This window comes from Phocoena phocoena, chromosome 19 (genome assembly GCF_963924675.1).
Source record: "Phocoena phocoena chromosome 19, mPhoPho1.1, whole genome shotgun sequence".
In the NCBI taxonomy this organism is placed as follows: Eukaryota; Metazoa; Chordata; class Mammalia; order Artiodactyla; family Phocoenidae; genus Phocoena; species Phocoena phocoena.
Window position 1 is genome coordinate 5,576,492 of NC_089237.1, and position 20,038 is coordinate 5,596,529.

General features: G+C 58.1%; 1 protein-coding gene across 1 annotated transcript in view; it reads right to left on the minus strand.

The window, feature by feature from the left end:
- SDK2 (sidekick cell adhesion molecule 2) overlaps positions 1-20,038 on the minus strand; it is a 258,634-nt gene that overhangs the window by 13,894 nt on the left and 224,702 nt on the right. The window contains exons 34-40 of the mRNA XM_065896647.1: positions 19,635-19,691; positions 18,182-18,283; positions 17,897-18,012; positions 11,526-11,712; positions 9,049-9,186; positions 6,634-6,795; positions 3,881-4,006 (exon numbers count right to left, since the gene is read on the minus strand). Coding sequence (XP_065752719.1) covers positions 3,881-4,006; positions 6,634-6,795; positions 9,049-9,186; positions 11,526-11,712; positions 17,897-18,012; positions 18,182-18,283; positions 19,635-19,691 — 888 coding nt within the window. The remainder of the gene's footprint in view (positions 1-3,880; positions 4,007-6,633; positions 6,796-9,048; positions 9,187-11,525; positions 11,713-17,896; positions 18,013-18,181; positions 18,284-19,634; positions 19,692-20,038) is intronic.

A 20,038-nucleotide genomic window follows, 5' to 3' on the forward strand; every position in this document is an offset into this window, starting at 1 on the left:
AAAATGTATCTGACCTTTTTATTCTTTCTTTCTCTCTCTATCTGTGCAGGCTGCACCGCACAGCTTGCGGGATCTTAGTTCCCTGACCAGGGATTGAATCCAGGCCCCGGCAGTGAGGGCGCTGAGTCCTAACCACTGGACTGCCAGGGACCTCCCTCTTTTTAATTTAAATGTCCGTAAAACATTAAAAAATGTATAATAAAAAATGTATAATAGGCAGAAACTCCTTTAACACCCAACCCAATATCACCATGCAGAGAAGGAGCCTCACCGTTCCAGCCATTTGTGCAGAAGAAGAAATCTACAGCTCCGTTTCCCTGTCAGTAAAGCGTGCCGCTCAGATGCTTTTAAGAGGCTGCCTGATGTGGTATCATGGGGGCAGGCCTTCCTTTACTTAACCAGGCCCCTATTTTTCTGATCCCCCTTCCTTTTCAAGACACCCACAGTAGTGGCATCGGACAAAAAGAACAGGACTTTCTAACAATCGCTGTAGGAGGGACGGGGGTTGCCTGTGAGGTTCTGGTCAAGTTGCCTGGATGTGATGGGGCTCCGTTTGGGAGCGGAGATCTGAGGAGAATGAGGGACCAGTGAGAGCTGGAGGGGACTCCGTCCGCTCTCCCCCTACACCCCCATCCTTTGAGCTCCTGACTTAACCTGCAGGCCTGTCCCCCTTTGTCTGTGGCTCTCTGGGCCTTGTCCTCTTGGGCCATCATTCATTTCCACCTGCTTCAAAAGGAATGAGCGTGCTGCCCATGCAAGAGAAGAGGCCAGCAGCATCCTCCAGGGCCCAGTGGCATCCTCCACAGATGCTCTGTGTGGGGCCCATGGGGCTGGCCTGACTTGGGGAAGAGGGTGAGTCCTGCTTGCGTGAGTGCGGGGCCGATTCAGCAACCAAAGTGTCAAGCCACTTGGGCCCTGGGCGGGACCCGTTTTCACATGGACCAAGGGCCCAGGGGTCTCGGAAGGGCCTTGGTGGGCTGAGTGCCCAGGTCTTCAACCTGAGCAGCTGCCGCTGGCCTGGACCAGCTCCCACAGCACGTCCTCCGCTCCACCGGCTTCACTGTCCTTCCTTGTCTGCTTCTCAAGTCCTTGGTGTAAGAGCTGTCTTTCTGGCCCACAGGCTGCTCCCAGCTCGGCCATTCCCCGGGGTGGATGGATTTTGTTTGTTTCCTTCCCCACACTATTTTTTACAGATCCAGCCAAGTCAGGAATCCCGGTGGAGTGGCCGTAACTCCATCATCATTTCTGAATGTTGGACCAGGAGTGTGGTGGCACCTGTGGAGGCCACCTTCCTGCCGTCCCGTCTGGGTCCCTCTGCTTGAAAGGCGGCCCGTCTGCGTTCTGCTCTCCTTAGAAGGCTCCAGGGTCCTCACCTTCCCTCTTAATGATTTGTTTTTCTGTGCCTGCCTCATACACATCACATCTTTTTGTTGACTATCTCTCTTCCTCCTGCTAGGCTGTGAAATTCCTCCAGGGCAGGGATCGTGCCAAATCTGTCTTTGTAGCCCAGCACCCAGCACAGGCATACTTGAAGTGTTTTTGAATCAGTGGGTGCAAACCTTTCTTCCCTGGCCTTTTCATAGCATCATGAAACACAGGCCCCAATTTCAGTACTGCAGGCCCCGAAATACAAGTATTGGGGTGCAAATCCATTTTCCTCCTGTGACTTTGAATTCTCTCATTCAGCCTCGATGACAGGCACGGTGGTGATACCAATGACGATGACCGAACAGCGACACTCACTCCTTATCAAGCATCCTGGTTCCAAGGGCTTTACTGGCAGCAACGGTGAGAAGGAAGAACACTTGTACCCACGTTACAGATGCGGAAACCAAGGCTTGGAGACAGCTGAGCTCATCCTCCCAAGGTCACGGTGGCAGCGCTGGTGCTTCAGCCTTGAGATGCCTGATTCGTCCCAGCGCTGAACGCCCTCCCTGTGCCCAGGACGGCGCTGACCACCATGACCGTGTCCAGGTGGGCTCGGCCAGGACCCCGCTGCCTCCCAGAAGCTGGGGGCTCCGGCCTGCTGTCTGACCCTCCTTGTTCCTCCCCACACAGGAGCAAAGGGTGGAGCCGGGGCAACGGGGCCAGGCCAGAAGCTGAGGGAGTATTGTGCTGTGTCTCTGGCCTACAGCCCTGGGAGTTGGCCCGAAAGAATCCCTCCCTGGTCTGCAGCGTCTGGCTTCTCATGTTTAGTTGGTTCTGCCCAGGAGGGAGCACAGGCGATGCCGGCAGAGCCAAGGACGCGAGCGATTCCATCCCGAAGAGGATGTACAGCCGGGGGGAGAGGCACGGCATTCCTCTCGTGTTCCCGTCACCAGCTCTCGGGTACCACCCCGAATCCCCGCCCTTCAGGGGGTCCCGGCTTGATCCTTCCTCTGACACTCAGTCCTTGACCCCAAGTGTGTGCGCCGAGTCGCGGCCCCCAAACCTGGAACACCAGGTCCCCTGCCGGGCCTCCCAGGGAACGCTGGAAAATCCACAGGGCTGAAGTCCAGCGCCAACATTCCAGAGCCTGGCGCCCCGGCAGGCCAACTTGGATGGGAGAAACAGGCACAGGCCCTGGTTGAGAGAAGCACGCGGAGGTCTCCCAGCCAAGTCAGCAGCTGGCCCTGGAGGGCCAGGGAGGGACCATCTGGAGAGGGGAGGGCGCCAAGGCTGCGTATATCTTCCGGCTACACGTTGGATCTGAGGTGCTGGATGTAATAGCTATCTGTGACTGCAGTTATTAGTCCAAGATTAAGGCAATGGCAGGGTGGGAGCGCCTTCCTGGAACCGCTGGAATGAACTATTTGCTATAGAGATGTTCAGCGCTCAGCCACCCCGCGGTATTAACCACGTCGCTGGGATGTGTCAGCACCCCATTAGAAGTATTAGCTACTGAGATGCTGGCTTCCCACTCTGATTAGTATTTGCTATCCGTGCTGGACCAACACAGTCTTTTTGTTTGTTTCTCAACCTCAATTACCTAATCACAGATCCACGGAATACAGAGAACAAGCCTCCAGCCTGAGTTGACTCTGGCACCTCTGATTAACTCAGAAACCTAGCAACGGAGGGAGCTGGCCGCGGCCGGGAGCTCCTGGGGGTAAGGGGAGCTCCTGGGGGTAAGGGGAGCCAGAAAAGCAGGAGCAGGTGTCACCTCGACTGTGAAACAGGAGCTCGGAGGACAGCCCCCTGCAGCGACTTATCAACCGCTCATCTCCTGATGGCTTTGGAAGTTCTTGTGATTCGATTTCAGGCTTGAGAGGAGAGGCTGAGACATTATAGGAACTGCAGTGACAGCCATGATAGCGGCGATGGGCCTCAAAGAGGCAGCTGGGGCTCCGGGGGACAGCCAGCCTCCTCGTGGGGCACTCGTCAGTGGGGTCGTGTGGAGGACATGGGTGTTTAGCAGATGGGAGCCCAAATCTTTGTTCTCTGGCTTCTTTTTTTTTTTTTTTTTGCGGTACGCGGGCCTCTCACTGTTGTGGCCTCTCGCGTTGCGGAGCACAGGCTCCAGACGCGCAGGCTCAGCGGCCATGGCTCACGGGCCCAGCCGCTCCGCGGCATGTGGGTTCCTCCCTGACCGGGGCACGAACCCGCATCCCCTGCATCGGCAGGTGGACTCTCAACCACTGCGCCACCAGGGAAGCCCTGTTCTCTGGCTTCTTGGATGACCCTTACATGAGTCGGTCCTCACCTGGTGATTATAGCTGTTCTCCGGGGCCTCCTGGGTTTCCCTTAACTAAGGATGCAAGTCCCGTTTCCCACTCGTCACAGGGCCACCTCTAGCTTCACCTGGGGGAGCACAAGCCCCTTCTCACGCGACGACATCAGTGCCCCAAGTGGAGGCACTCTGTTCCCGAGGGCAAGCCGGCTCAGCCCGGGCGGGACATACCTGAAGGTCTGGCTTCTATGATGTAGCGGGTGATGGGGCCTTTGCCGGGGTCTCCGCTGGACCAGTGGATGGCAATGGCCGAGCTGTACCTCACGATGATGGGCACTCCGGGCGGCCCGGGGGCACCTGTGAACGGCACACAGTGGGTGAGAGGATGCATGGGAGCCAGAACAGGCGCCCAGCCTGTCTTCCTGAGCTCCCGCAGGAGGCGCTGGACGTCAAAACCAACCTCGGCCAGGGGCTCCAGAAACCTGTGCGTGCCGAGGCCCAAGGAGTGCCTCTTGGCCAGGCCTGCTGGATCTGACTTATTCTCTGCCAGGTCACCCAGAGCCCCTGCACTCCAGGAGAGGTATATGTGACGATGCCAGAAAGGTTCCCAGCTGCATTTGCTTTAAGGCTAGGCCAGAGAGGAGGCCAGGGCTGCAGGAGGATCTGGAACTTTTGCGTCCAACAGGAAGAAGAACCTGGCCCCACTGCTGGCTCTGTTAAGTTGGCCACGCGGGCTACTGGCCCCAGGGACCAGAGCAGGAGACAGATGTTCGCCTCCGTAGTGAGAGGAGTGAGCCCGTGCTATCTGCTAAGAGTCCTGTACCCCTTCTTCCCTGGGGTGCCCTGCAGCACCAGCTCCCACTGCTCCCAGGGCCCCTGTCTGCTGTTCCCCACGACATCTGGAGCCCTGTACCCCCAGGGCCTGGCACACAGTAGGTGCTTCCTAGGTGCTTATGGGACGAGGGAGTGAGCCAGGGAGCGAGGGGGTGGGTGACCGGCTGGCCCGGTGGCCCCTGTGGACGCCTGCGGGGAAAGGAGCTGAGAGCCCAGCTTCAGACTGAAGATCCTCCGGGCCTGTAAAGGCTTGCAGCCGGACAGCAGGCCAGAGACTCACTACCAGAGCGTGGTGGCCCATTGCCCAGCCCATGTCCAGCACCGCCCGTGACCTCAGAGGGCCTCACTGCCTTCCTTCCTGTCCCCCTTCCTCCCCTAACGAGCATCCTGCCCACGGCACAGGGCAAAGGCGGCTGAGAGATGGAGGCCGTGGGACACAGCCCGAGGGAGATGTGAAGGGCGGGGCAGGGGCCCTTGGGACCCTGAGTTCTCATTCCGCACAGGACAGCCCTCGGGGCTGAGAGGAGCTGTCATCTCCTCCTGGACTAGAAACTTCCAGCATTTCCAGCATTGCCCAGCCTGGAGGGAGAAGGACACCCAGCTGCAATCCGCCCTTGCTGACCCCTCCTCCTCTGGATGGGCCCAGCTCAGTGCTTTCTCAGAGGCCCCTCCCCCCAGCTCTGTACCGCCCCCCTCTGGATCCCCCCCGCCCTGGGTCACTTCAAGCGTCCCGTCTGGTTAGAACCCCCTGTCCTCCAGGCGGCCCTCTCCTGTCCCCATGCCACCGCTCTGTCCTTCTTGTTCCTGCCGGCTAGCTTCCTGCTTTTGTCTCCCAAGGAAGCCAAGCTGGCTCAGGTGAGAGGTGCTGGGGGGATGGGGGGGAGGCTGGGGGCAGGGGGAGGGCAGAGGCGGGGCAGGGGGCAGCTCCCTGGCAATCTTCCCCCTGCAGCACTGCAGGCTTTGTTCCAACAGAGCCCAGGGGCCAGAGGGCTTTTCTGCAGAATAAGGGGCAGGGAACAGAAAGTGCCCAGGAAGAGAAAGTGAAGGGGGGCTGCCTTGAACTAGCCCCTGGGCAAACCCGCCAGGCAGGTGAGGCAGCCTCCGCAGGCCCAGCTCTCCCGGCAGGCGGGCGGGCAGCGGCTCTCCCAGCCCTGGTTCTCCCAGCCCCAGGCTGAGCTGGGGCCTCCTCCACTCCCGGCTGATGGGCGGGGAAGACGGGGAGGAGGGATTTCAGGGGGAGTCTGCGGTGGGCTGTGTACTTTCTCCGAGGGGGAAGTTCAGAGTGGCTGGGAGGTGGATTCTATGTTTGGGACACACTGCACGGGTGACAGAGACGCTGCGGAACTAAGCCTCAACCTCAAGTTGCCCTGAAGAATTCCCCCAGCCTGACAATGACCCCAAGAGGCATCGCAAAACCCAAACCAAGCCACTCTTTCCTCCCTGGTCCCCGGTACTCCCCTCCCTCCCCTCCCCTTCCCCCAGGCCCAGTGCACAGGGCCTGGCTTGTAACTGCCTGGCTCCTTTCTTGCCCTGCCCCCAACCCTGCCCCTCTGTCTAGGAAGGATGCAGCCAGCAGGTGCCCCCGGCCCTGCCCAGTGTCATCTTCCCAAGCCTGAAGACCCCCAGAGCGTGGGTTCTCACAGTGGGTAGCAAAGAGCTACCTCAGCTCTCGTTCAAATGCACATTCCCAGGGTGGCTGCCAGAGATGCTGAACTTCCTGGGACCCAGAAATCTGTACTTATCACAGGAACCCCGGGGGATCTGACATCAGTGGCACCTTGAGAAACACTCCATAGTCCGGCCGGCCTTCCCTCACACCTGGACACCCACCCCTTCCCATCCTGCTCCACCACAGCTTCAGAATTCTGCAGACGCCGGTCTGTATTCCCATGCAGCCATCTGAATGGATGACTTCACCCCCATGGAGTCTTCTGGAATCTCCCCCTTTACATGCCCCCCCCCTCCTCCCTTCCTCCCCCGAGGCCCACCCCCTACAACCCCAGGGCCCCACGTGCTCCACCAGAGACCCCGTCTTGCTCAACTCTGCACCCCCGGGCTCCAGCACGGCTCTGGGCACCCCCTTCCGACTCGGGGGGCTGAACACCGTGTATGGAGACAGCAGCCCCTGCGTCCGCCCAAGGCTCCCCTACCTTCTCCGGGGCCCGTGGTGACATTGGCTTCGATCTCGGGCCCGTAGGTGAAGGTCTTGGCTCTGATACGGAACCTGTAGGTCATCCCCTCCGCCAGGTCCTTCACCTTCAGCCACAGAGGGCTGCTGCCCTTCACATCCACTGTCACGATCTTACTGACTCCTGGAGGAGGGGGGGACACACCGCATGTAGGGCCGGGGGAGGCCATGGGGGAGGAGCTGGCCAGGGGCTGCACCCCCTTGGAGTCAGGCTGGGACAAGCACCCTTGGCCACACAGAGTGTTTTCCAGACTGCTCTCAGAACACAGCCCGCGGGCTGTTCTCAAGAATATATATGTACTGCCTACCTGCCTGCCTGCCTGTCTGTCTGTTGACTGAAAACCCAGAGGGTCCTTCAGCATCTGGAGGGAAAAAACAACTCACCATCTCGCTTAACTTAACCGTTGTACGCCAAACATATTTCACCCCCTGTTTTTGGTCCCCCGCGTTCCATCCCACAGAATTCAAACCCCAAGGATCACCTTCTGGCGAGTGCTTCTGTAAAGACACCACCGTCCAGAGCTGGAGGGGGCACCGGTGCAGCTGCCCCTAGAGCCCAGGACAACCTCCTTCCTCCTGTGGCAGCGAGAGCCAGGAGCCCACACCCGGCCCTCCACCAGCTGAGCCCGCCAGGCTCTTCAGGGCAAAAGTGAGGGTGCTACAGCAGTCCAAATCTTGGCAACTAGAGGGGAGGCTGGATGGCTTCCAGGAGGTGAGAGTTTGCGCGCCATGACTCCCAAGTCAAAATCCTCCCGACCGCCAGCCTCCCCAGGACCGGGTTTCCTCTCTCACGCACACCAACCAGCCGGCCACCCCCAGGAGACAGGCTTTGTGGCCAGCAGGCTGGGCTCAGACCCCAGAGCTGCCTAGGGGGTCTCTGAGCATGTCTCCTACCCTGGCTTCGCGTTATTCTACTGACTGAGGGTATCAATGGCGTCTTAGGCCAGGTGTTACGAGATTAAATAAAATAACAGAGCATCTGGCTCAGGGTCGGGGCCCAGCGTATTGAATGAATGAAGTCCTGATGGACAGAAAAGTGGGCGATCTCGAGGGGCTTCCTGAAGGAGCGGTGTACCCGTGCGGTCACGTGGTGATGTGCCCTGGGACCCGGAACAGCAGCCCTGGGTACCTGGCCCCTCGACTTTTCTGAGCAAACCCTTCATTGGCCTGGGCCTCGGTTTTCCCTACAGAGAAGCAGGGGTTGCTGCATCCTCGCGGGGCCTGTTTGCTGGACTGAGGAATGGACAGGCAAAGTGACCATGCCTCGCCAGGTGTGGGTCCCCTGGTGCCACCGCAACAAGAGCCGTGTGTCCCCCTGCGTCCCGTCCCCGTGACCTCTGTCCTCTCCACCCTTCCGTGGGAGAGATGGCCCCTTTCCTGTGTCCTGCACCTGACCACCCCTCTTCCTGGGGCCCAGCTCCCCCTCGGGACCTCCAGACCCGGTGAACTGCTGGCACGCAGGTTGGGCCGGGAAGACTGAGGGCCATTGTTCCCTCGGCTGACCCAGAACTGCTGAGCCGCCTCGGCTCCCAGGGCTCCGCCCCTTGTTCTGGTCAGGCTCCACTGTCGGGGAGGGGTGACCCCAGAAGCGGTCACCTCTAGCCACCAGGGTGCCACCTGGTAGGCCAGCCATACCCCTAAGGCCTCACTGGGCTCTGGAACCGGACATAGGCCACCTTCCTGCCTTTCTAAGCAAACAGCAGTAATCTTGGCCGAGGCGGGGCAGCAGGTGGAGGGGCCCAGGAGTGGGGCAGGGTCCCGACGGGTGGGGGGTCTGGATGGATGGGGCGGGGCTGCGGGGAGGGCACTGAGGAACAGGGCTCAGGGCAAGCGGGAGGGAGGGAGGCTAGTTGCCGAGCAACAGGCTTGAGCTGACGTTCCCAGAGGGCAGCAGGGCCGCAGTGATTCCCGGACTTGTGCACCTTTCGGGGAGAGGTTCCAAGGCTCTTATCAGATTCTCAGAGGGGTTCCTGACCCCACGAAAGGCAGAGAAGAACTAACCCGGAGGAGGGCTGAGCCCCTAAGGTTGGCGGTCACACGTAGGACGGGACCATCGGGGGATGGCCCATCTCTATTATCCATCTCGGGATACTGTATTTTGCCCAGGGGTCCTTCCACTCCTCCCCACTTCCATCCACTGAAGGGGAGAATGTATTTTAAAGTTCTCTCCCAGGACTCAGTAGGCTGGGGCTACTGTTGCAATTTTGCCTCCAACTTGCCACTCTTTCACCTTGGCGATGCCCTGGCCTGTCCTGTCGGGGTCTCAGTCTCCCGTTTGTAAGAGGGGAGGGGTTCATGGCTCTGCGTGGTGATCACGGAGGGGACCTGTGTAGAGGGTGGGTTTGGGGAGCCCCGCGGGAGGGAGGGCCCCACTCACCGTCCACGGGGGTGCAGGGCTCGTACACCAGCCGGTAGCCCTCCAGGACACCATTGGGGAACTGTGGAGCCTCCCAGGACACGTTCACTGAGGTGGTGGTCAGCTCACTGAACTTGACGGAGCTGGGAGCACTGGGGGCTGGGGGGGAGACAGCAGAGGGGCTTTGTTTCCTCCTTCCTGGAGGTTCAAAGCCCTGGGTTTGGTTCCAAGGAACCAGCAGGGGCGTTTGGGCCCGGGAAGAAGCAGAAAGCAGGGCTTCGTGCCAGAGAGGGTGGGAGGGGTCACTAGAGGTCACTGGACCCCCTTCCCTCCCCCGCTGAGGTCATCAGCATTCTTTCCAACATCAGAGTCCAAGTACTGGGAGAAAAGCGGACTTTCTTTTCCCTAAAGTTGGAGAACGCAGGCTTCCTCTTGCTAAGTGGCCCTGAGCCCTGGCTGAGAGCGCAGGACACGCCTGGACTGTACCCCCGGGGTCACTGCGGGGCCGGGCGATGCCTTGGCTTCCCTGGTGGAGGAGGTTGGGGGGTGCCTGGGCCTCAGAGCATCAGGTGGGCCCTAAACAACCTGCCAGAACTGTCACGGACGTGGACTTTCTCCTGCTCCTGGGGCCCCGGGGATGACTGCCGAGAGACACCACACCACAGGAGCGTTCAACGCTCTGGAAGAGAAGCTTTCTTGGCCCAAGAATCCCAGAGTGACCCCAGAAACATCGGAGTGGGGGAGAGGTCGGAGGGGGAGGACAGAGAGGAAGGGAAGGGAACATCAACCATGCAGCGTCCCGAGCTGGCTCCAGCGGGACGACCGGGCTATTATTGTCCGGAGCTGCCCGCCCACGGAGCCGGAGCTAATCTGGGCCGGCTTCCGCTCCAGCCCCGGGAGGCAGCGTCAGGGAGCTGTCTTTGAAGGACAGAGGCCAGCTCTGGAGGCCCTTCCTGCCTCCCCTCTGTTAGAGGGACGTGAGACAGAACACTTTGTCCTGCTGACGGAAGCGTCCAGGCTCCCAGGGGCTCACATCCGGCCGATGACACTGACAGAGAGCGGTCGGGACAGACAGGCAGGCAGATCGACCCTCGGGAACCAGAGCTCGTCCCCAAAGAGGGCAATACTTAGGAACCGACTCCACGGGGTCTCACTCTGTCTTTAAGAGAAAGGTAATTAACAGAATGGGAAACAGCAGGTTGGAAAAGATGCTTCAAGCCAAGAGGCCTGTATTCAAATCCACGCGGAGAAAACTCGATGGCAGGCAAAGAAGGGGACCGGTGCCATGAAGACAGCCCAGGACACGCTCAGATATCCTGGGCCCCAGTCTCTGCTCCCCCATGGACCAGCTGGGGGACCTTAGGGGAGAAGCATCACTTCCCAGGCCACCCTTGCTCATCGTGAAACCGGGTAACTCCTGCCCTGCCCGTCCTCAGGGCTTCCGGTAAGGTCACGTGTACTGCTGCCAGAGAAGTGGCTCTGGATACCATCTAGAGGGCTGGCTCTGCACGTGTGGGCTGCAGGGTTCTTAGCATCGCCCACTCCTCTGCCCTGCCCTGCTGTCCAGCCTCCTAACTGGCCTCCCTGCCTCCCTCCTCTCCCCCCCATCAGCCTGTACCTGGTACAGCAGCCAGGGCGATCTTTTATAAACACAAACAGATCCTGTTGCCCAGACGCTTATCCCCACCAATGGCTCCCCGGCACGCTTAGAATTAATCCTAAACTTCCTTCCAAGGCCCCCAGACCCTCTACCACCTGACTCTCACGTTCTTTCAAGCCACCTGGCCTTCTCTCTGTTCTCTAATCCCCTCCAGCCTCCAGGCCTTTGCACCCACTGGCCCCTCTGCCCGGAACACCCCTCTCCTCCAGAACTTCCCGCGGCTGGCCTCTTCTCACTGAAATCTCAGCTCAGATGGCAGCCACTCCGCGAGCCCTCCGCAGGCAAAGCCAACCGAGGCCATCTGTCCACTCCCTGCCTCAGTCCTTAGATCACTCACACCCACTACCACCTGAGGTTAATTCATCTAGATGCTTGTTTACGATCCGACTCCCTCCCTAGGAGCGGGCCCTTGTTGGTTTCATTCACTGTCGTGTTCCCAGCATGTGGCCCAGTGCGGGCCCACAGAGGATGCTTAGTAAATACTGGTGGAGGGAACAAAGCCAGGGAGATATGAGAAAGTCAGATGGGAACAGACCTGGAGCAGAAGGCGGCTGGCTAGGCATGGACTGGCCATCAGCAAGGCGGGCTACTGGGAGAAGATGCGGGGAGGAAGGGCGAGATCTGGGGGCCTCTCCAAGGCTTTCTGGGGACAGTGCCCCTCTTCTGGGCACTCATATCTAGGCCCCTCTGGGTGGGCTGCGCTCCCCCACTCTGGAGGGCGTCCCACGGGGCCCGGGGACCCAGCCCAGATCGCTCAGCTGCCTCCACTCCCCCACGATCGCGGACGCCAGGTGCCCCCCGCCCTCCCCGCCGTCTGTCCCTCCAGTCTGTCCCCCACCTGCTTGCTGGGTCTGGCCCCGGGCCGGCGTGCTCCGAGGCCCGTCCCCCGCGGCGTTGAAGGCTGCCACGCTGACCATGTAGGCGGTGTAGCCGGTCAGGTTCTTGAGTTTGACGCCGTTCTCGGCCAGGAAAAGCGTCTTCACCCGCTCCGTGAGGTTCCGCCGCTGGGCCTCCCAGAAATAAATCTGTGGGCACAGAGGATCTGGAGTGAGGGAGACAGTCACCCGGCTTCCCCCCTTGCCCCCGCCCGATCCCAGGGTCTCAGACACACCTTCTTTCGTACCATCCACACACCCGGATGGGAGGTGTGAGTCGCCCAAGAAATAGTATAGGTGTTTTAGAAACCCTTCCAGAGTGTTCCTTTTCACAGCTAATCCTTCAGTCTCTGCTAGACTGTAAACCCCATGAGGGCAGAGAGCCCACGCGTCTGTTCACTGCAGTGCCTGCAGGATTTAGCACAGCACGGGCACGGTCGGCCCTCAGAATGTTGCCACCGTAGGAATAACTCAATTCTGTTCTGTAGGACCCTGAGTGCAGTGTAGGTAAACTGCTGGCGTGAACCCACCTCAAACCCAGCCGAGAGTCGAGAGTTGGCTTTGAGGACCAGCCCATCGGCATCACCTAGGAGCTGCTCGGGGATGCAGTGTCAGCCCACCCTGGACCTGTGGGATCAGCCTCTGCAGGTTGACAAGGCTCCCAGGGACACACATGACAGCTGGAACAGCTCGCCGTAGAGGCAGGCAGGCCTGGGCTGACCCCAGCGCACCACTGACTTGCCCAGGTGACTTCTCTGAGCCGCAGTTGTGTCATCTGTATAGTGGGGGTCACGGACACCCACTTCCCAAAACCAAGGTGAGGTGCAAAGGTCGTAAAAAGAAGGAAGACACGGCAATTCTGCAGAAAGTTTCAGTCCAGGAGCGCAGCAGGTGTCCACGGTGCTTCCAATAATAGTTGAACCCCCGAACAACACGGGTTTGAACTGCCCGGGTCCACTTCTATGCGGATTCTTCTCAATAGACAGGCGCAGTACAACAGGATCTGTGGTTCGTTGAATCCGTGGATGTGGAACTGAGGATAGAGAGAGCCGCCTGGGACTTGAGCACCTGCAGAGTTTGGTAGTATCCACGGTGGGTTCTGGAACTGATCCCCCGCGGATTCCGAGGGACGGCTCTACTTCACGTTCACTGGGGTTAACACTCACCCGTCGTCAGCGAAGCAGCAGATCCTTCACTATTTTTATTTTTTGACTGTGTCATTCTTTATTATTTTGGATATCTACACAAAATGTTACTTTATTTTTTAAAAAATTTTTATCTTTTTTAACATCTTTATTGGAGTCTAATTGCTTTACAATGGTGTGTTAGTTTCTGCTGTATAGCAAAGTGAATCCGCTATACACATACATATATCCCCATATCCCCTCCCTCTTGCGTCTCCCTCCCACCCTCCCTATCCCACCCCTCTAGGTGGTCACAAAGCACACGGAGCTGATCTCCCTGTGCTATGCGGCTGCTTCCCACTAGCTGTCTATTTTACACTTGGTAGTGTATATCCGTCCATGCCACTCTCCCACTTCGTCCCAGCTTCCCCTTCCCCCTCCCCATGTCCTCAAGTCCATCCTCTACATCTGCGTCTTTATTCCTGTCCTGCCCCTAGGTTCTTCAGAAGCATTTTGTTTTTTTAGATCCCATATATATGTGTTAGCATATGGTATTTGTTTTTCTCTTTCTGACTTACTTCACTCTGTATGACAGACTCTAGGTCCACCGACCTCACTAACTCAAGTTTCGTTTCTTTTTACGGCTGAGTAATATTCCATTGGATATAGGTGCCACATCTTCTTTATCCATTCCTCTTTCGATAGACACTTAAGATGCTTCCATGTCCTGGCTATTGCAAAGAGTGCTGCAATGAACATTGCTTCACTACTTTTAGAACTTGGAATCGAGGCATTTGAGAATTCTGAATGGAGGCGCTGGGAAGGCTGCAAGTCCCTGGCCCGCAGAGGATTAGCGAGCATTTGGCGCCACCTGCTGGCCAACGGGGTTTCGGCACGCTATTGGCTTTTTCTCAATTTGCCTGGAGAAAGTTCATAAAAGTGAGAAAGCTAATAAAAGTGTCCCCACCTGGCATGTGTGAACGGCAGTTAGGACGACTCGGTACCATCAAATCCTTGCTTTTCTCTAACCTCTCCCTTTTTCTTTCTTCTTTTTGTTTTCAGTCTTCTGATACAGGTAGATAGTCACACATGAAGCCATTCATTCATTCACTGTTTGGAATGAATGAGTGAACCTACTTGGAGTGGATTCAAGAGAGACGGGGCAGAGGCAGCGGGCAGACATTTTTTGGGAGGGTTTCTGCTATAAAGGGACCAACCAGAAAAATGGCTGAAGCAAACGTGAGGCCAGGAAGAGGCATTGGAAAGATGCAACGTATCTCAGCATGAGAAAAGTGATAACGCAGGACAGGGGGTGCCCGTGGCTGGCGTCACGTTCTTGGGGAGGGGAGGAGGGGGGTCCAGGACGCAGGGCCACCACACGTACATAAACGGGCACCCTCAGCAGGCAGGTCTTACCTGTGTGAACCGAATTCAGCAGACCTTTGTTGGATGAGGATTAAGTGACATTTGTGCAAATAGCACAAGGGGCTGAGGCTTGACCCCAACCCCAAGGGCACACAGCTGAGTTGCCGTGCAGGCTGATGGGTAGCCAGGTGTCTGCTAGAAAACACGCTCCCTGGAGGGCCCACGTCTCTGGCTCTCTGGCATCTCAAGCACCTAGAATCATGCTCAATAAATATCTGCTAATGGATAAACACCTTCCTTAGACGGGAACAGGTGTAGGAGTGACTCGTCATCACCACCTTCTCCTATTCTCAATTCCCTGCCCCTTCGGGCTTCACCACAGGCAAGAGGCCGAACTTTAGCCTCGGTTAAGTCAGGTTCATGGCCACATGTCACATTGCTGGCCGTCGCTGGAGGAAAGCCACACTTTCAGTTCACGAGCACAGCCTTGCGTGGCCCGGCCACCGTGATACACTGGCCTGGTCCATTCTCTGCAGTCTCTGGCATCCGAGTTCTACACAACCCTTCCCCATTTTCCCTCCCTCCCCAACCTCACTCCTGGCTCAGGACCCTTCACTGAGCTCCGGAAGCCATCACACAAGACTCCACAAGCTCCCTGCCCCAGCTGGACCACCTCCTGCCCTGTGTCCCTAACCCTCCGCCTCCCTCCTGTGACCAGGGCTGAACTGCTGGCTCCCTACTAAGGCAGGCCCCACGTTACTGCACTAAATCCCAGCCCCTCTCAGCTCCTCCAGAGCATCACCCCCCTCACAGCTTCCTCTCTTCCCTGACTCACCAAATTCCTCCTCTTTCCAGAATCATTTCTATCAGCACACAAATGAGTTATTCCTCCCATCTTAAAACCGCCTCCGTTCCGTTGACTGTCTTTTTCCAGTCTCTACCCCATTTTGTTACTTCCCTTTAAAGCAAAACTCCTCAAAAGGGATGTCGGTACTGGCTGCCTCTCCTCATTCTCTCGTGAACCCACTCCAAGCAGGCATTCCCTGCCCCCAGCTCTTATCAGAGTCACCTGTGAACTTGGCCTGTTTAACGCTAATCCAGGGCTCTGGAAACTCCCTCTGTAAAGGGCCAGGTAAGAAATATTTTAGGCTTTGCAGGCCACATGGTCTCTGTTGCAGCTATTCAACTCTGCCTGTGACTTGAAAGTAGCCAAAGGCGATCTGTAAACAAATGGGTGTGGCTGCATGCCAATAAAACTTTATTTACAAAAACAAGTGGGGGGCCGGATTAGGCTCATGGGCTGTCTGCCCATCCCTGAATAATTGCTTCCTAGATTTCTTCTTGTTTGAGCTCTCAGTAGTAGTTGGCACATCTGCTGCCTCCCTCCTTCTGGAAGCACGTTCTTCATGTGGGCTCTGAGACTTCGATCACTTGTTTTGGTCCCGGGGCTCAGTTTTCAGACTTCTGGTGTTTTGTATGTAGTCTCCGGGCTTCCAGGACCATCTATATGCTGAGGATCCCACCGTTCACACCTACATCCTGGACCTTCTCCTTTGGACTCTGCACCTGTGTGCCCAGCTCCCTTGGGTGTCTCCCCTTGGAAGTCCGACGTCTCAAACCAGCTCTCCCTCCGCGCCTCCCCTTCCCACCATCTCCCCTTTTCCTGCGCTGTAACTGGAAGCTCTGTCATCCAACTGCTTGGAAATCCTTATTGCTTCTCCATCTCTCACATTCCACATTCAGTCCATCAGCAAATTCTATCAGCTCTACCCCTTTCAAATGGAACCGAGAGCAGATGCTTCTTACCTGCTACTGCGCGGACTAAACCACCGTCACCTGGACGATGCTGCCGCCTCTTCATGTTTTGCATTTTCCCCATTTCAGGCTACTCTCAACGCAGCAGCCAGCACAAGGCTTTAAAAACCCAAGTCACCCATGTCCCTCTTCTGTCCCCAAGTCCCTGTGGCTGCCACCTCATTCAGCCAAAGCCCTTGAGGACTCCAAGTGATACGCCCCATCACACTGGGACACACGGGGCTCTTTGCTGGGCTTTGTACACGCCAAGCACCCACGGATCTCAGGGCCTTTGCTCGTCTTCCCCCTCCTTCTGGAACACTCTTCTCCCAGATCCACGTGATTCACGCCCTGTTCGCCTTCATCCTTGGTCACGTGGCAGCTTCTCATGAAGCGCTCTCCCAACGACCCTATTTAAAATGCCAAACCTGCTCCTGGACCCATTCCACTTACCACCACCTGGAGGTGCCCTTTGCTTTGTGCATCACTGGCTTCCTCCCCTACAGTTTAAATAAGCTCACGTTGTCTCTGCTTTAATCTCACACGGAGGAGACTGCTAGGCACAAAGTAGCTACTCAATAAACATGCATCCCTGAAAGGCCGGATGCGTGGACGTGCCTGTCCCCGCACACGTCACAGCTCGTTCTGGTGCAACCACTGGCTGGTGGTGTGAACGTGTGGTTAATGTTAAGGTCAGTGAACGTGGATGTTAATGCAGGTCTGGGAGGTGGCAATTCTGTTTCCCTTGTCAATGTCCACGGTTGGTTATGATGTTTCCCTGAGCACGTGGACATCTGCTGTGTGATGTCTGGGCAACCACACATTTCCTGGGACCGTCCCTTAACCGGAGACTTCCACACCTCCCCAGTCCGGTGGCTGCCAAACTGTTGCAGGCCCTGCCCGACTCCTTTTTCTTCCCCAGGGAGGCATACGCTAGTGGCGCAATATTTAGTTCTCCCAGCTGGCGCTGCGTGGGAGTGCCATCCATCTTCAGAGTATCCTTGGCGAAACGCCTTTCTTCCTCTCTCCCACCTCCTTCACCCCGCACAGAACCAGACTCCTATACCAGATTCTGTCTGAAATGGGGTCTCCACAAGCCGTGGGGCCGGGCAAGGCCCTTACCTTTGTGGAAACTCAGTTTCTGCCTGTGGGACGAGGGCTGAGCCGGGGAAGCCGGGAAGCTCCTGGGTGCTCCCACCCTTCCCACCTTGCCAGTGCACTAGGCTACTTTCCGGAATAACAAACAACCACCAGGAATCAGAGCGGCGCTGGACGGTGGCACAGGAGGTAGGCCTCAGACATGGCCATGGGCTGAGTGTCCAAACAAGCAGCACATGACTTTTATTATTACTATTATTGCCGTCTCCTCCAGTGGTTGTGTGCTCAGCGCTTCCTCCCCACCTTTCACAGGGTGACGGCGAGCAGACCTGGAATCTGACTCTCTGCTATCCATCTGCTTTTTCTGTGACCTCGTTGAACCACTAACCTGGGTCTCAGTTTCCTCATCTGTACAATGGGCACACACATTATAACCTACCAGCTATACTGGGCTTTCAGGAGGATTAAGGAGCTCTAAGGGGCTTTGCGAAGTTTGGAGACAAATTGAATCCTGCCATAACACAAGATGTTGCCTAAAATCTAGAAGTAACTTTAAACAGAAATTACCAACACCGGGCCGGTGGTCCTTTGCTAATTGGCCATTCAATTTGCATCAATATGGTAACTAGGGTTGGCCAAATAACCACTTTGAGAGGTCTCACGTTGGCATCGGGAGCTGGTGGGCTGGGTGGGGGCTGGGGGGGGTGTACTGCCCAGGGATGATACAAGCTGGGGGGTGTCCTGAATTTCTAGCATCTGAGCGCTGCCTGTCCCAAGGATGCCGGGGGGGGGATGGGCAGAGTCTTGCTCCAGCTGCAGGTGTTTCAGGGGATTGGGTGCAAACAGCCAAGGGATCAGGTGTAGCCCCGGGACCTCACCACTGCTGGGTCACTCCCAACCACCACCCGGCCCTGTGTCCCTCTGAACCTTGCTCTCTGCCGGAGCGCCTGTACCTTGTAGCCCTGGATGTCTCCGTTCTGGCTTTCCGGCGGGGGTGGGTCCCACGTCACATCCAGCTGCGTGGCCGTGGCGCCGTGGACAGCCACGTTGCGGGGCACTGCCGTGGGCACTGGAGGGTGAGAGGGGTGGTGAGTGCGTGAGGGGACCTCAGGGAGGAGGAAAAAGAGATGGGCTGGGGGCGGGGTGTGGCCCCCCCAGCTCCCGTCTCTCCTCCCACTGGGCTTCCGGGGTGGGGCGTGGGAAAGGTGTGCTGGGGCTGGAAGGGCAGCGGCGCTCACCTGCCTCCCCGACGAAGACCTCGTGTGGGGGGCTGGAGGGCCCCTCGCCCGCAGTGTTGTACACACTCATGCGTATTTCGTAGCGCCGGTGCTTGTTCAGGTCTGGGGGGTGAGAGTGGGGGAGGGGAGAGGCACACAGAGGTCACTGGCCCTGCAGTGGACGGGGACGGCGTGGAGGGGGGCGGCTGCAGGGGGCGCTGTGATGATGCACCCCTGCGAGTCTGGACCCCTGAGTGCAGGTTCAGGAAAGAACAGGTAAGAGGTGGGGCAGCCGACACTGGGGAGAGGGATGCTCTGACTCATCCCTGGGAATCCGGACACAGGGTGACACTGGGTGGCGTCCTGCCCAAGTGTGACCACCTTGGGAGTTTTTGAGACCGAAAGGTGCACTGTTAACATTTATGCTGGGACAAGAGGTGTGAACCAAAACTGTCTCAGAGGCGCCAGGTCACAGGTCACTCCTTCCCTGCCTGTCCTGGACACACTGGTCACTTCAGATGTTCCAAATTCCCAGCTTCCCCCCCCGCCCCCCCAGTCTCCATCAACCAGCTCGTAACCGGGGGGGGGGGGGGGCAGGGCCCAGCCCTAAAGAGAAAAGGCTCATTGGATGCGAATCTGGGGCGAAGAAACTCTATGTTTTTGCTCAGTTGGGGTGCTTGCGGGGAGACGCTTAGACGGAAGCTGGGAGAGGGGAGCAGCTGCAGGAAAACGGGCCCCGACACCCTGGGTGGGAGTTGCCGTCCCTGCTGGGGGGTGGCTGACACGTTCCCCCAGTCTCCTCTGCGTTCCCCTCCACAGCTCTCCCTCCCCAGGTGGAAGCCCTAAGCACCCCGATAGCCCTGGCCCTGCACCCGCGAGGGCTGTCGGTTCAGGAAGGACCTAGGACCTGTGTTAATAGCACAGTGAAACGCGTGCTATTAACAGGAGGCCCCCTGGCCCAAAGCTCCGGGCCTCGGGGAGAACCGAATGTCCTCTGGGACATTAGGAAAGAGCTAGGGCTCGGGGCACCAGGTGGGGACATTTCCTGGTCCCTGAGGGAAGATGGGGGCTCTGCTCACTCCAGGGTGGGCCTTGGCTTGAAAGACAGAGCTGAGCTGACAAGTGCCTCTGATGGGACGAGACAGAGCGGCAGCAACGTGGACGCCTGCCCGTGGACCCCCGGCCCCTACCGCGCACCTCCTCTCGCCGTCCCCCGCCCCCCAGGAGGACGAGGCCTTAGCCATTTCTCTTCCTGTCCTGCACTGATGGACGGTGGCCTGGAGCAGACCTTCCCTGGCGACCCCCTGCTTTTCTGTGTATTTCAGGAAAGTCACACGTGTGCAGGGGGTTCCCCTTCCTCAAGCAGCCTGAGGTGGGCGCACCACTCAGCTGTGGTCAGGCGTCCTCGGAGGCCCCTCTCCCCTCCCCGTGGAAGGCGGGGCCCGTCGGGGAGCGGCCGTGCAGGGGGACTTACTGTCCAGCTCGTACTGCGTGAGGCTGGGCCGGCTCAGGTCCCGCACGGAGTACAAGGCTACGGGGTTGGGGTGGGGTGGAGGGGGCCGGAGGGAGACAGCAGACAGAGGAGGTTAGTACACACACCCCCCGCAGCCACACAGACCCCGATGAGGGTGGCAGGATGGGAACACGCATGCAGAGGGAAGGGCCCTCCAGATTCCTGAGTGAGGGGCCGGGGGGGAGCGGGGATGGGGGGTGGAGAAGAGGCAGCTCCCAGGACAGTGCCATCCCATCCTGGTGTGCACCTGCTGGAGGTCACAGGGCACAGGAGCCCCTGGGAGCCCAGCATCCCCAGATGGGGACAGCTCTGGTCCCTTGTCTAAGGCTGAGTTCCTGACATGATAGAGTGGTGTCGTTAATTTC